This window comes from Zea mays, chromosome 6 (genome assembly GCF_902167145.1).
Source record: "Zea mays cultivar B73 chromosome 6, Zm-B73-REFERENCE-NAM-5.0, whole genome shotgun sequence".
Lineage (NCBI taxonomy): Eukaryota > Viridiplantae > Streptophyta > Magnoliopsida > Poales > Poaceae > Zea > Zea mays.
The window spans coordinates 154,791,074-154,806,808 of NC_050101.1; the positions used below are offsets into that span (position 1 = coordinate 154,791,074).

The 15,735-nt window shown below is 46.5% G+C and overlaps 1 protein-coding gene across 1 annotated transcript in view; it reads left to right on the top strand.

The window, feature by feature from the left end:
• The first annotated feature begins 6,588 nt into the window (after positions 1-6,588).
• The window catches only part of LOC103630315 (probable transmembrane GTPase FZO-like, chloroplastic), a 34,192-nt gene continuing 25,045 nt past the window's right edge, over positions 6,589-15,735 (top strand). The window contains exons 1-5 of the mRNA XM_008651377.3: positions 6,589-7,261; positions 7,589-8,154; positions 8,278-8,346; positions 10,811-11,008; positions 12,047-12,178. Coding sequence (XP_008649599.1) covers positions 6,802-7,261; positions 7,589-8,154; positions 8,278-8,346; positions 10,811-11,008; positions 12,047-12,178 — 1,425 coding nt within the window. The 5' untranslated portion in view covers positions 6,589-6,801. The remainder of the gene's footprint in view (positions 7,262-7,588; positions 8,155-8,277; positions 8,347-10,810; positions 11,009-12,046; positions 12,179-15,735) is intronic.

The window sequence follows — 15,735 nt, forward strand, 5'->3', positions numbered from 1 at the left end:
AATCCTAAGCAACGCATTAAGAGCACAAAAGAGTGCCGAAGATGAGAGCTATGAAATTGCGTTCAACAACCTTCGGTCAGAAGTTATTAAACTGAGAAACGAAGCTCTGGAAAAGGATAAAATTCTGCTTACATTGATAGACAAGGTAAAAAAGGACGAAGCTGCCTCAAAGATCCAGGCCGAAGCCCAAAAACGTGAGATTAAAGATCTACAGAAACAGCTAGCTAGAGCTAAAGAGGAACGTGTGCTTGAAGAAACAAAACGAGAGCTTAGTGATCAGTTGGTTAATCATTTAGAGTTAAGTGCTCAGGAGCTTCGTGCATCCCAGAGGAAATGCTATGTTAAATCTATAGAATGCGTCAAAAAGATAAAATCCAGCTTCGCCAGCGTTGGCGCATTTTCTAGTGAAGAAAGTTTTTCCAGAGGCAATCCCGAAGGTCCATTGGAATGGATTAGTCATGAAGCAGAAGCTTTCGAGGAAATCCTGAGCAGCCGCGGTGATATCTGCGCATTTTCGGGCGCCAGAGGAGTTGCTACTGTTCTAGAGAAGAAAGGTTGTGATCATATTAAGCTGCTTGCGCAATCCGAAGCCACTTTATCCGCTGAAGATATTAAAGACCCCTCGACCGAAGCTAGCCAAGTTGGTGGAAAATTTTTCACCGACGTCTGGGATAATGGTGGCCGAGAAATGGCAGGAGAAATTATTCAAAGAAGTGAAAAGGGCATTCACGATGCTAGAGAAGTGGCTAAGGCTGCTGAAAAGAGCGCAGAGCCCGAAGGTCAATTAGGTATTAATTAATAGTTTGTATCGTGTTGTAATTTTTATTTCAAACTTTGCTCGCGGTTTGTAATAGTAATGCAAAAATATCCTCTTCCCTCAGAACCTGCTGGATCGTCTGCTGACCCTCACACAAAAGGGGATGACGAAATTAAACAAATGGCCGAAACTATCGTGGATAAAGTTGTTGAACAGCTTCTAAATGAGGCTGCCGAAGTAGTATTAAGAGAAGACTAGGTGTTATTAGGAAAAACATTTGAAGTGTGATTTATGTAATATTTTGTACATTTGAATGTAATATACAAGTCTCTTTTCATTATTCAATTCTTTACGATGCATGAAACTTTACATACGTACCGCTTTTGAGCCTTTGGCGAAAAAACACCTTCCCTTCTTTTCATGCTTCGTGAAGAAAAATGTTTATGTATCACAACAATGTCCATAGTGCTCTGATGAAGAATATCCAAGCTTCGTGAAAACATTCTCCGAAGCTATACTCCGAAGATGAAGATTGTGTCTCCTTGTGACTTAACACGATTTTCACTCTTTCAAAGCATACTTCCGAAGATCAATATTGTATCCCCTTCTTATGCCATATGCAACATGATGTATGATGCTTATGCTATGCAAAATGATGTGATGATGTTATGTTATATAGATGACATTTGTTCCGAAAGATACACACATATCCCCACACAATATTTTTGTATCAGCGCTGACTTTTCGCTGTAAGCTCTGCATTCCCTTAGGAACGACTTTGGAGCTTCTTCACCTTTTACTTAGGCGGTATAAGCTCTGCATTCCCTTAGGAACGTCTTTGGAGCTTCTTCGCCTTTTACTTAGGCGGTATCAGCGTTGACTTTTCGCTGTATGCTCTGCATTCCCTTAGGAACGTCTTTGGAGCAAAAAACTTACACTGCGCTCCCTTTGGAACGGCTTTTTGTTACTTCGAAGGATTTTTAATAATTCGAAGATCCTCCGCAAACTTTCAAGCTTCAGCAACTTAAGCCTTCGGAGAAAATAGATTTCCCTTATAACCAACCACAAAACTATTACATGAAAATCGAAATGTTCTTTATTATACAGAAAATAGAACTAAATGGAAAAGACTGCTATCAAGGTAGGATACTTGTCAATAAATGTGCTTTGACTCCGGCACGATGCTGTTGACTGTACGAGCTTCGGACTGCTCTCTGAAGTCCCTTTGGTGTGGAGCATATTGGCTCCCTTCTGGCTGTTGGCCTTGTTGCAGCGGTGGTGGAGGCGGAGGTTGTTGCCAGGAAGCTTGAGGTTGACTTGCCGAAGCAACAGAAACTGCAGGGTGGTTACCTACGTATTCTGGGATGTAAGGCACATGGTACGAAGCAGTATGCATGACCTGCTTCGGCTGAGCTTGTTGTGCTGCAGCTTCGGCTATCTCCTTTTGCTTTTGGATGGTAACATGGCACATCCTGGTGGTATGGCCCTTGTTTTCACCGCAAAACAAGCAAAATATTCTCCTTGGTTGATCTCCAAATCTTCCGCCAAAGCCCCTGGCGCCTCTACCTCTTGGAGCTGGTGGCCGGAAGAAGCTTTGTTGTTGCCCCAAAGCCTGTGAGGAGGGCTGCGGCCTGTGCTGCTGACTCCCCTTATCATCACTTTGAGTAGAGTTATGGATGGACCTGACATGCCTCGGATAGGATCTTCCTCCAAAGCCCCTGGTCATCTCAGAAAATTTGAAAGCCTCCTCCCTTCTTTGGCGAAAATCATTGTCGGCACGAATGTACTCGTCCATTTTTTGGAGCAGCTTCTCCAGAGTCTGAGGAGGCTTCCTAGCAAAATATTGAGCTGCAGGTCCAGGACGAAGCCCCTTGATCATGGCCTCGATGACAATTTCATTGGGCACCGTTGGTGCCTGCGCCCTCAAACGCAAGAACCTTCTGACATACGCCTGAAGGTATTCTTCATGATCCTGAGTGCACTGGAACAAGGCTTGAGCAGTGACCGGCTTCGTCTGAAACCCTTGAAAGCTGGTTAACAACATATCCTTCAGCTTCTGCCATGAAGTGATTGTTCCTGGTCGAAGGGAGGAATACCAGGTCTGAGCAACACTCCTGACAGCCATAACAAAAGATTTTGCCATGACTGCAGCATTGCCACCATACGAAGACACTGTTGCTTCGTAGCTCATCAAGAACTGCTTCGGGTCTGAATGGCCGTCGAAGATGGGAAGTTGGGGTGGCTTATAGGACGGGGGCCAAGGTGTAGCCTGCAGTTCAGCGGACAGAGGAGAAGCATCATCGAAAACAAAATTTCCCTGATGGAAATTGTCATACCAGTCATCTTCGTTGACGAAGCCCTCCTGATGAAGGTCTTTCTGCTGAGGCCTTCGGTTCTGCTCATCGTGAGAAAGATGGCGAACTTCCTCAGAGGCTTCGTCTATCTGCCTTTGCAACTCAGCTAGTCGGGCCATCTTCTCCTTCTTCCTCTGCACCTGTTGATGTAGCATCTCCATATCCCTGATTTCTTGGTCTAGCTCATCCTCCTGAAGCGTCGGGCTGACTGCCTTCCTCTTCTGGCTTCGGGCCTCCCGAAGAGAGACAGTTTCCTGGTTAGGGTCCAGCGGTTGCAGAGCTGCAGCCCCAGTCGCTGAAGCTTTCTTCGGTGCCATAGCGAGGGTCTATGGCTTCCGAAGGTGTTCAAAAAACTCGAAGTGGAAGTGAGTTCACCGGAGGTGGGCGCCAATGTTGGGGACTTGTTCTCAAATGCTATGAGTTAAGAACAAGGCAACACAGAGAATGTTAAACGATAAAGTCCTTCGTCCTTTGAAGCATTATTTCCCTTAGGATATAACGATCTTCGGACGAAGGTCATGAAGGACGAACCTTCATCATCACAGTATACATTAATGAAAGACGAAGCATATGAAACATAAAAGATAGCATGAATAATCATATAACATCATCAATTTAACTTTATTATATCATCATAGAAAAATAGAGACAATATCGAATTACAAATGTACCTTCGACTTGGAAGGAGATGAAAATACAAGTGTGACGCAAAAGCAAATGCCAAGTCAGCGTGAACAGTACGGGAGTACTGTTCATCTATTTATAGACGTGGGACGCAGCCCATGTAAAATTACATTCATGTCCACTACATTTGCTAATGACTTATGGGGATCTGTCAAGGCCTAAGTAGTCTTTTCATCTTTAAGTCGGTTCCCCTTTCTGCCACCATGCCGAAGCTCCCCTGCGCATAGCTTCGGCTATGCACCATCCTTCGTACAGCTTGGTGATCAGCCCGTCCTTCATCTCAATCCTCCTTCGTCTAGCTTAAGCTTCGTCCTGATCGTACTTCATGTTCATAATCTGAGTCCGAAGATACCTGTTCATACATTTCACTTGGAAAATATTGTCAAATCATGTTTTTGAGGACCTTCGGAGGACGAAGGCCCCCAACAGGAGGGGCACAGGGAGGCAATGTCCCCCCTAATCTTCTACAAATTCCATAGAAGCTACTAATTTTTTTAGCTAATCACCATATAAATAATGTAAAATACCTCTTAACAGCCCCCCTCAATCTAATTTGTCCCTCTCAATCTTAAATGCTGGCTTCGCCCCTGCCGACAGCTGTGCTTCTACAGGGCTCAAGCGCTCCTCCGACGGCCACGATACCGCGTACACAGGGCTCTAGCACCTCTCCGACAGCTACGTTGGCATGTACACAGGGCTCAGGCACCTCTCTGCCGGACACGTTAGCGCATAGCTACACCTCCATTGTACACCTAGACCCTCTCCTTGCATCTATAAAAGGGAGGTCCAGGGCCTTCATGAGGGAGGGTCGCGCGGGAGAACGAGCTGACGAACAGGCTCACTCTCTCTCTCTCGCGAACGCTTGTAACCCCTACTGCAAGCGCATCCCCCTGGCGCAGGATAACACGAGCCACGTTTTCCCCCTTGTGTTCCATCTCGCGCCAACCCATCTGGGCTGGGACACGCAGCGACAATTTTACTCGTCGGTCCAGGGACCCCCCGGGGTCGAAACGTCGACAATTTTAAACCCTATACCAGACGTGGACCGTCCGGCTTTGGCGCACAGAAGACATAGCTCTTGCCGCAGACTACGGACCGTCCGCGCTGCCGCAAAGAGCACCGTCGCCGGTACACCTCGTAGTGATTGACGTCCAGATCGGCACCAACAAGAGCACTGATTTAAGGCACTGTTTAGTCATATTATACGTTCACTATTCATGTGATTGGTTCGTTTCACTGGTCCGCCTGGCTCGCATTAGTCAGCCAGGCTATATATAGCCTGGTTGAGTGTATGCAAAGGTTTAGTGTTTGGTTACTTGACTCAATTGAATCTGGCTGTATTGAGACAGTGTTTGGTTGTATGTATCAAAACATGTACCAGTGAAGAATGCACAAATAAATCTTTAAATATTATATAACATATATGGTCTAGTTTTGATCGAAAAAATGTTAGGGACACAAATATGAAATTTGTTCGGTGATTAAATCTTTTAATTCGAAGATATAACAAAAAAAACTAACTAAAAACATACCTTGGTATACGTGCCGCTGCATGCACTGAGCCTGGCTGGGTGCGTACGCTCGCCGCGAGCTTCGCTCGGAAGCCTGGCTGCGGTCGCTTCTTTGCATGAGTAGAGCCGGGATGCATAAAGAACCTAACCAAACAAACATTGCTTTATAACTCCGCGGGTACAGTTTCTCTATTCACCCAGTCTACCAAACACGCTGTATGTGACGGACCTACACGCTTCGCACCGGAAACACGATGATCAAAACGATAGAAACTAGTGCTTTATATGAGTAGAGATAGATAAGAGAATGAGTTTGTTAGAACATGAGGAAAAAATCTATTTCTATATTTTATAGAAAATCAAACATGTTTTTTAACATTAAGCTATTTTTTATGAAGTCTCTATATGATTCATATGAAATTACGTTTTGATAAAATAGAACCTACATACTAATCAAGGGTGCGTTTGGTTGAGGAGTGGGGGATAATAGGGTGGCTCCATTCCAATTTTCTGGACGTTTGGTTTCCAACAAAATAAGAGTGGAGCGGCTCCTAGATCTCCATATGAAAATTTAGGGTGCGTTTGGTTGGAGAGTCAACTAGAATAGAGCGGTTCTATTCCAGTTTTTGATAATGGAGCCGTTCTATTCTGCGTTTGGCAAATAGAAAAGAGTCGCTCTATTTTTTATTTGGTTGAAGAGTAGAATAGAGTGCAGTCGTTCCATTCTTTGTTTGGTTCGAGAGTCGTATAAGTGTAAAGGGGAGAGGAGAGAGAGCACTCACATCCGGGAGAGCGCTCGCATCCCGTCGTTTTTGTAGAGCGGGAGCGTTCAACTACTTATAGTAAATTTCCATATGGAGATTCAGGAGCTGCTCTACTCTTATTTTTGTTGGAAACCAAACATCCAGAAAATTAGAATGGAGCCACTCTATTCTCTCCCACTCCTCAACCAAACACACCCTTTACTATAAGTAGTTAGAACGCTTCCGCTCCATAAAAATGACCGGATGCGAGCGCTCTCTTGGATTTGAGCGCTCTCCCTCCTCTCCTACCCTCTACATTCATACGGTTCTCGAACCAAGTAAATAATGGAACGACTCTGCTCTATTCTACTCTTCAACCAAATAAAAAATGAAGCGACTCTGTTCTATTTATCAAGCGCAGAATAGAACAGTTTCATTCTCAAAAACTAGAATGAAACCGTTCTATTATAATTGACTCTTCAACCACAAATGGCTCATCCGAGCTGGATGAAAAAAACCCGGAAACGGCAAATCCCATCCCGGCCGTGCTCAAGTGACGTCCCCGGGTCACTCGCCCTATCCAACCAAATCCGCGACAAACTGCTACGCCGCCCACTTCTCACCCCCACCCCCTCCCGGCCTCCCCTCCCTCAGTCCCTCCTCAGCCAGTCTATCGTGGCCCCTCGCCTCGCTCCTCTGTTCACACACGAGCGCACTCCCCTGTCTCGGTGTCTCCTCCCCTCTCGCTCTCCATGTTCGCGGCTTCCAACGCCACGGCCACCCGCCTCATCCTCCCGCGTCCTTCAGTCCCGTTCCGCGCACTCCTCATTCCCCGCCGGCGGGGTCGCCTCCGCCGCGCGGTCCACGCCAACGCCGTCGCAGGTGGCGGAGGAGGCAGCGAGGGCGTTGCGAAGGAGCCGCCGCGGACGCTATTCCCCGGCGGGTTCAAGCGGCCGGAGATCCAGGTGCCAGCACTCGTCTTACGCGTCGGCACCGAGGAGGCGCTGCGGTGCGGGGATGAGGTGGCCGACGCCGTGTCCCGGGGCGTGGGCATCGTCGTGCTCGAGGCCGGAGAGGAGGGTGGAGGCAGATCGTACGAGGCCGCTCGCGCTCTCAGGGCCACGGTCGGGGACCGCGCGTACCTGCTGATCGCGGAGCGCGTCGACGTCGCTTCCGCAGTCGGTGCGAGTGGCGTCGTGCTCGCCGACGACGGTTGGTGACTGAAATTCTCCTTAGTTCCAATTTGTATGAGCTTGCATTTGGTAGGTAGCAGTCGCTAAGAATTCATAGTATACTTCTCTAGAGCTTACCTTTTGCAACATCCTAGTTTATGCTTCAGCCTTCAGTTGCTGATCCTTATGGGTGCAGGGTGCCTATCATTCATTCAGAATTTCTATCAGCCTTTTTAGAAGTTCAGGATATAATGTCAGTAGTTTAAAATGGGACATTGGATATGTTCTGTCATTAACTCTTGTGCTTCGTTCTCTAAGTAGTAACTGTCTGCAACATTCCTGTATTTAAGATGTTATTTTGGTGCAGGTATTCCTGCTATTGTTGCAAGGAGTATGATGATGAAATCAAATGCTGACTCCATATATCTCCCTATTGTTGCTAGAAGGATACAATCTGCAAACTCTGCATTAAGCGCTTCAAGTTCTGAAGGGGCTGATTTTCTGATTGTAAATACTGGCAGTGGTGATTTTGTGGATGTTATAAATGATGTTGTTGGTCAACATGTGAAGATTCCGATTTTCGTCACGTTGAATCATTTAAGTGAAGGAACTTATTCTGACTTCACATCCAGGTTGCTCCAATCTGGTGCATCTGGAGTTGTTACATCCTTAGCTGGCATGGAACTCCTCAATGACGATCTTATAAAAAAAGACTTCACAAAGGTGGGCTCAGCTGAGGAACTCCCACAAGCGAGTTACTCTTCTGCTGGGATGCTGGAAGATGTTAATAATGTAATGGTCCTAACTCGTGATTGCGAGAAGACTAAAGTTGCTGGATTTACAAAATTGGATGAAGAAGTGATAAAGTTGATAGAAATAGAAAAGCCTATTCTGAACGAAGCTATCACTATTATCCGCAAGGCAGCACCAATGGTGATCATCTTACGTTACACATTTGGTAGTTGAAGATGCCCTGGAATGAATTCAATTATACTTCATCTCACCATCTTTAGCATATTTTGACTTGAATGTAATTGCCGATTTGTCATCACACAGATGGAGGAGGTTGAGCTTCTAGTGGATGCTGCTTCTCGCCTGAGTGAGCCATTTTTGTTGGTTATTGTGGTAATTTTGGGTTTACATCAAGTATTGATTTCAGTAACATCCATTACATAGCTCATTGATTTCAGCAACGTTCATTACATAGCTCATTGATTTCAGCAACGTCCATTACTAGCTCATATTTAAATGACATGCATGCATACTACTGACGCAAATGACATTAGACATGATTATTGTGTTATGTTATATAAATCATCAAATGATGCTATAGGGAAGCCACATTGATATGGCTTGCATCTCCCTCAAAAGCAATCGACATTCTTAATATATCTTCTTTTCTCAAACAAGGAATACTAGTATGTTATGAATATTTTGTGCATGTATTTTTTACCTATGTGGTTTGAAATATTTGTTTTCAATATCTTACATTTCATGAAATTCCCATTTAATTTCTACTATCATTTAGTGCCTTTTTTGGTTCATTTTGCCATCTACCTCCTTACATATTCACATTTTGTATGGGTGGAAATTATTGTTTTCAAGTCATCTAGTCGAACCTAGTCGTATAACTACCGACCAGTCGACTAGTTGCGATTAGTCATCGACCAGACCGACTAATCGAGCCTAATGCAAGTAAAGCAGAGCAGCAAGACAAACTCATCTTTTCGGTGTTTGATATCGGCAGATACACAAGAGGTAGGCCTAGATGATGAACCTTGAATACGGGGGGCATCGCCTGGGGCGACAATAGTGCAGCACGGGTGGTCGTCTGGAACTGGATCTTGTGGGCGGCGGCATTGCGGGTTTGCGGCAGCACGGACGGTCGTCTAGAATTTGCGGGCGGCACTGCAATTGGGCGATTGCCTAGAACTGGATCTTGTGTGCGGCAACGACATTGCGGTAGCACGACCGACCGCCTAGAACTTGCGGGTGACACTGCAAATGTGCGGCAGCACGAATGACTCTATGCGATGTGTTCTGGTCTGCCTGTAGCTGGCTGCCTGGTTTGGCAACCCTAAAAGGCCACATTAGCAATCCATGAGCCCACAGATGCAGCAGCAATGGCAGCCTAGAGCCCACAACTGCATCAACCATAAATCTCAAAAGCTATCTAAAAACACATGTCCAAGTCCAATCTAGTCGTCCCACACCAAATCGGACGACTAGAATTCTGGTCGGTCTAATCGCCTTGGTGGGTCTAGTCGGGTTCAGTTTAATGATTAGTCCGACTAATCGTGATTAGTTGGATGACTTGAAAACACTATTGGAAAAAAATTTCTTTTATGTGAGTTCTTCTATAGTCCACCCCTTTTACTAAGAAAATATGCTTATGGATGTCCTCTTCTGGTTCAACCGCATACATGTCCACGTGCTAGATGGCCCTTTATTTGCATAAACAAACAAAAAACTCTCCTAAGCTAACCACATGCGTAGAAGCACATGTAGTATAAGCATACACACTGGGTCGTGTTTATTTTCCTAACATACTCAGTTTGGTATGAGCCCGTAAGCAAGAGAATTCCCTTATCCGATCAGTGCTACGACGATCAACTATGCACTACGGTTAGTCATGATTAATTCCGATTAGACGTGATTAATCAGGCTGATCAGTGCCATGGCATCTAGGATAGATGCGCGAGGGAGGCTGATCGGTGGTCGGCGTCGCGGATCCTGGCGACGGCTGACAACCTTCTTGGCTCGAGCGGAGGGAGGACGCTCCTGCGCCCGACGTCAGGTGGCCGGAACCACGCGAGGGTCAGAGGGGGAGGAGGTGGTGGCTGGCAGGCGGACCTGGCAGAGGGCTAGCGACGGCTGTGTGGTGGGAGGAAAAGGAAAACTGGCTCTGTTACCAAGTTGGAATGAGAGGAAACCCTAACCCTAATCCAGGGTTGGGTGAGTGTTATATAGATCGTTAGATGGGCCAAGCCCATTACACAGGGGTAGTCAGGTAAATACAAGAGGGCACAAGCCAAACCCTAAACAGGAGTCTAACATAGACGGTTTGATAACATTGCACTTGGATGCTTACAAAAACACACGTCACTGACAAAAAGGATATCATAACCAAGGGGATCAGTCTACCAACCAAAACTTAAGGTTCTGGGGCAAACAAGCACCTGCCATGCAACATAAACTACAATCACAATCCACTATTTTCAGGAGTTCCTGAATGCTTGCCAAAACTCCCTCAAAACACACAGACATTCCTATGTTTCCGCTTCTTCTTAATATAATGGTATGCAGCTCTCCTGCATGTTTGTAGAAAAAGCATTCCTATGTTTCCATACTTCCCAGGCCATTAAAATGATGAAAGAATTCAGCCCCTTCTGTATCTGCTTGGGAACATCTCTGAAAGTGCTTCCCCATCATTTGAAGAAGTGAGCTGCATCAACTGAAGGCACCCTAGGACAAGGAATACTTGTTCTTCATTATATTATACATATTCCACACTTAGCAACTATTTTTTTTCGCCAAGTAATCATTTTACCACTCATTCTGAACAAATCCTCCTGTAATTTTATCTCAGGGTGAATTTAACTCAGGAAAGTCAACTTTTATAAATGCTTTACTTGGAAGGCAGTATCTTCAGGAGGGAGTTGTGCCTACGACAAATGAGATCACACTACTATCATATTCTGAGGTTGAATCTGAAAACTTTGAACGATGTGAGAGGCATCCAGATGGTCAATTCATGTGCTATTTATCTGTTCCAATTTTAAAGGAAGTAAGTATTGAATTGCTTTTGACTGTCATGTTGAAATTCCTTCTTTGCCTCTTAGATGTATTCATCCAGTTTATTATTCGGTATGTTAAGTTAAACAAGCTAGCTTTTTCCCTTAGTGCATTAAATTAAATAAGGTAGCTAGGTGGATGCAATTTCCCGTTTCACCCAGCTGTAGTTTTTTTCTAAACAAACTAATTTAAGGAGCAGACTTCTTTCTCCCTCCATGCGCTGTATTTGATTTTTTTTCTCGAAAACACAGGAGAGTCGCGTTTCATTATATTAAGAAGAAGAGTAAGGGTATGGAATAGACCAAAAAACAAGGACTCCTTATGGATGCCAAAAACAAAGAAACCTAAAGGAACTCATCTAAGATACAAAACAATAGACGACCTATACCACATTACATAACAATTATGGCCAAAGACCACACAGCCTGGCAATGCTTGGTGGAGCCTTATCAAAGACACATGTATTCCGATGTTTCCACAACATCCAAGCACAAGAGAAACCAGGGTGTTGAATCCTTTGTATGGGTGGCACTTGTACCTCCACCAGTTTCCACCAGTTTTGGAATACCTTATCTTGAAGCCCTGGTGCAACTTGCTGCAGTCTACCATTGAAAGCACTAAGCAGCATATACCGAACTTCCCTAGAAAAAACACAACTAAGAAGAATGTGCTCAATTGTTTCTTCCTCCTGATCACAAAAAGACTGTTCTGGATGTTCCAATCCCCGCCTAGCCAGACGATCAGCAGTCCAACGTCTGTTCAAGGCTGCCAGCCATAGAAAGAATCTGCATTTGATAACGTGTACCACCTGCACATTTTCTGTAGCTACTTGACTATTTGGCTTTTTTGATCAATACCTATTACATGTAAATGAAGGTGCCAAGAATAATTGACAATCTTGTTCCACCTTACTTTCTTTTACCTTCTGTAGTTGCATTACTGTCTCAAGGCCAAATCAGCAGTGCATTTTCCTTCACTTCTTTACTTCATTTTGCTTTTCATAAGATGCTCCATGTGTACTAATTCACAGATGAATCTAGTTGATACACCTGGAACAAATGTTATTCTTCAGAGGCAGCAACGACTCACTGAAGAATACGTGCCACGAGCTGATTTGGTGCTCTTTGTCCTATCATCAGATAGACCATTAACTGAAAGTGAGGTATATATTTTTAAATATTTTATATGCTAAACACATTTGATATTGTGATTTTATCAGCACATAAAAAAACTGACAGTAATTTTGATTTAATTAAATCTAATATTGAGTTGGTCATATTGATTCCATCTAAAGAGCAGACTTAAGATTCTAATACACTTGAGGACATAGGTGTAAGTGTAAATTCCATTTCGGTACCTGTTGGAACAGTCTATGGAATGCCTTGTACCGCTGCCCAGACTGGAACATAATAGGTGCTGTCTGTACCAGTCACAGTTTCAGCTGATTCTTCCCATTCTGGACAAAATCGAACATTCTATGGATCTCGATACCAGTTGTTGGAGGACGCATGCTTTGAGATCAGTGACGTATGACAGCCAGACGCGTTGCAGCTGGAACTTCTGCGTTTCTACATTGTCGCTCCTGTGTGGCGGTGTAATGAAAAGTTGCTGCGTGTAGAGATGAGCTTCTGCTTCCTAGTGGAGGAGGAGCTCTGATGGGTCTACTTCGACTTCTTACCTTGAGCAGCTTCACTGCATGGGCCATGGCAGCAAGGACCATCTTCTACAAAAGTTGAGGAGGAAAAATAAGGAAGGAGAAGATGTGTTTGTTTCTGATATTCTTTCATCCGGTGAAAGAGATAAGAGAGAGACCAAGGTTCAGTAACTAGCTACTTTTATTTTTTTTAGAAGGGCAGTAGCTGTTAGCTTCAATGCTGTACATTTGCACAACGTACGCAGGTGGGTAAAATACTGTCAACGGATTGTGTCATGTGGGGCCACCACTATCAGCGTAGGCCACGCGGCTAGCAACAGATCACGTCGGCGCAGGAGTAGCAGGCAGTTAGGTGTGACTAGAAAGTAGGAGATTTGCTTAGATAAGAGGATAAGCAGCAGAAGTTTGTTAGGGAGATAAGTATTAGAGGATAAATAAGACATGGAACGATCAACTGCGACACGTGCACGCCACGTCCTCCTCCTCCACCACCTCTTCGTCAAGTGCTCCAAGTGCGAGTTCGGAGCCACCTCCATCTACTACCTCGGGCATGTCATCTCCGCTGCAGGCGTCACCATGGATACAACAAAAGTTCAAGTCGTCACAGAATGGCTGATCCCTCGCTCCCCATGAGCGGTGCACGTGTTCCTAGGCCTCGCCGGCTACTACCGCAAGTTCATCAAGACATTCGGGGCCATCGTCACGCCCCTCACCGCTCATCTTCGCAAGGAGGGGTTTGCCTAGTCACCCACGGCTAAGGCGGCTTTCACGGTGCTCAAAACCGCCATCACCACAGCACCGGTGCTTGCGCTGTCCGACTTTGTCCAGCCATTCGTCGTTGAGTGTGACGCCCTCGACGCATGGCTTCGACGTCGTGCTCCTCCAAGACCAGCACCCGGTGGCGTTCTTCAGTCGGCCCGTTGCACCTCGACATCGCTCCCTGGGGGCGTATGAGCGCGAGCTTATTGGCCTCATCCTCGCCGTGCGCCACTGGAGACCATACCTTTGGTGCCGCCACTTCCTGGTACGCACTGACCACTTCAGTCTCAATTTTTTGCTCGACCAGCGCCTCGCCACCATTGCGCAGCACCACTGGGTGGGCAAACTCTTGGGATTTGACTTCATGGTGGAGTACAAAGTGGGCAGCACCAACACGGTGGTCGATGCTCTATCTAGGCGCGACACAAAGGAGCCGACACTTCTCGCTCTATCTGGTCCTACCTTCAACTTCGTCGATTGTCTCCGCCAAGCTCACGACATCGATCCTGCTCTGGTTGCCCTCAAGGAGGAACTCGTAGCGGGCCAACGCACTGGCTCTACGTCCCACTTGCATAGCCACTCCTCCACGAGCTCGTCACCGACATACACGACGACGACCATGAAGGCGTCCAACGCACACTGCACTGCCTATGCTGTAACTTCCACTCCCCCAACCTACGACGAACAGTACAGGACTACATTCGCACCTGCGCCACATGTCAACGCTACAAGTCGGACCACCTACACCCAGCTGGCTTGCTACTGCCCCTTCCTGTGCCAACGGCAGTTTGGGCAGACATCGGGTTGGACTTCATTGAGGCACTCCCGTGTGTGGGAGGGAAGTCTGTCATCCTGACGATGGTGGATCGCTTCAGCAAATATTGCTACTTCATCCCGCTCGCGCACCCATACACAGCGAAGTCTGTGGCCCAAGTCTTCTTCGCCAAGATCGTGCGCCTGCACGGCGTGCCTCAGTCTATGGTCTCGGATCGGGACCCTATCTTCACATCCATATTTTGGCAGGGATTGATGTGCCTCACTGGAGCCAAGATGCACATGACAACAACCTTTCATCCACAGGTCGACGGCCAGACGGAGGCCACCAATAAGGTCATCACCATGTACTTGCACTGTTTCACAGGGGGTCGGCCTCGCCAATGGCTACGCTGGCTTCCCTGGGTAGAGTACATCTACAACACCGCCTACCAGTCTGCGCTCCGTGACACTCCGTTCCGGGTGGTTTACGACTGAGACCCACCCTCCATCCGCTCGTATGAGCCCGGCGAAACGAGGGTGGCGGTGGTTGCCAAGCACATGGCGGAACGTGACGAATTCCTTGCGGACGTCCGTCACTGCCTCGAGCAGGCTCAAGCCGTCTACAAGTGCTTCTACGACAACCATCACCGGGATGACCGCTATGCAGTGGGTGATTGGGTTTGGCCTCGTTTGCGCCACCGCGCCGCTTCATCGCTACACGTGCCCACGTCAGGGAAGCTCAAGCCATGGTTCTACGGGTCATACCGCATCACTGCCATCATCAACGACGTCGCCTACTAACTGGAGCTTCCAAGTCGCGCCCGCCTCCATGACGTGTTCCACGTCAGCCTCTTGAAGAAATTCGTGGGCACGCCACTGGCCACTCCACCAGCCCTTCCTCAAATCCACAATGGTGGTGCTGTTCCTGAACCAGATCACGTCATGCGATCCCGCTTGGTCAGGGGTGTTCGCTAGCTTCTGGTTCATTGGAAAGGAGAGCCCGCCACATCAGCCACATGAAGACACCGACAATTTTATCGACCGCTACCCTAGCTTCCAGCTCGATGACGAGCTGCTCGTCGAGGGGGAAGAGATGTCATGTGGGGCCACCACTATCAGCGTAGGCCACACGGCCAACAACAGATAACGCCGACACAGGAGTAGCAGGCAGTTAGGCGTGACTAGAAAGGAGGAGATTTGTTTAGATAAGAGGATAAGTAGCAGGAGTTTGTTAGGGAGATAAGTATTAGAGGATAAATAGGAGGAGTTTGTTAGGGGGTCTGGCTATATAAGGCGGGCAGCTGATTCAATAAAGCAAGCAAGAATTATTTGTCTCATTCCCCTCTTTTGCCTCTCAAATCTCACCTCCTTCACCATCGGGCTGTCGGGCAAAACCCCAACGCCATTACGTGTCAAGGCTACAAACTCCGTAGTCGACGCCCTTGACAGATTGCGAAGAAATATAATCAATTTATGATCACAGAAAAGTACATACAAATGAAGAAAAATATAAATACATAGACATGTTTCTAATTATTTACTATGGAATG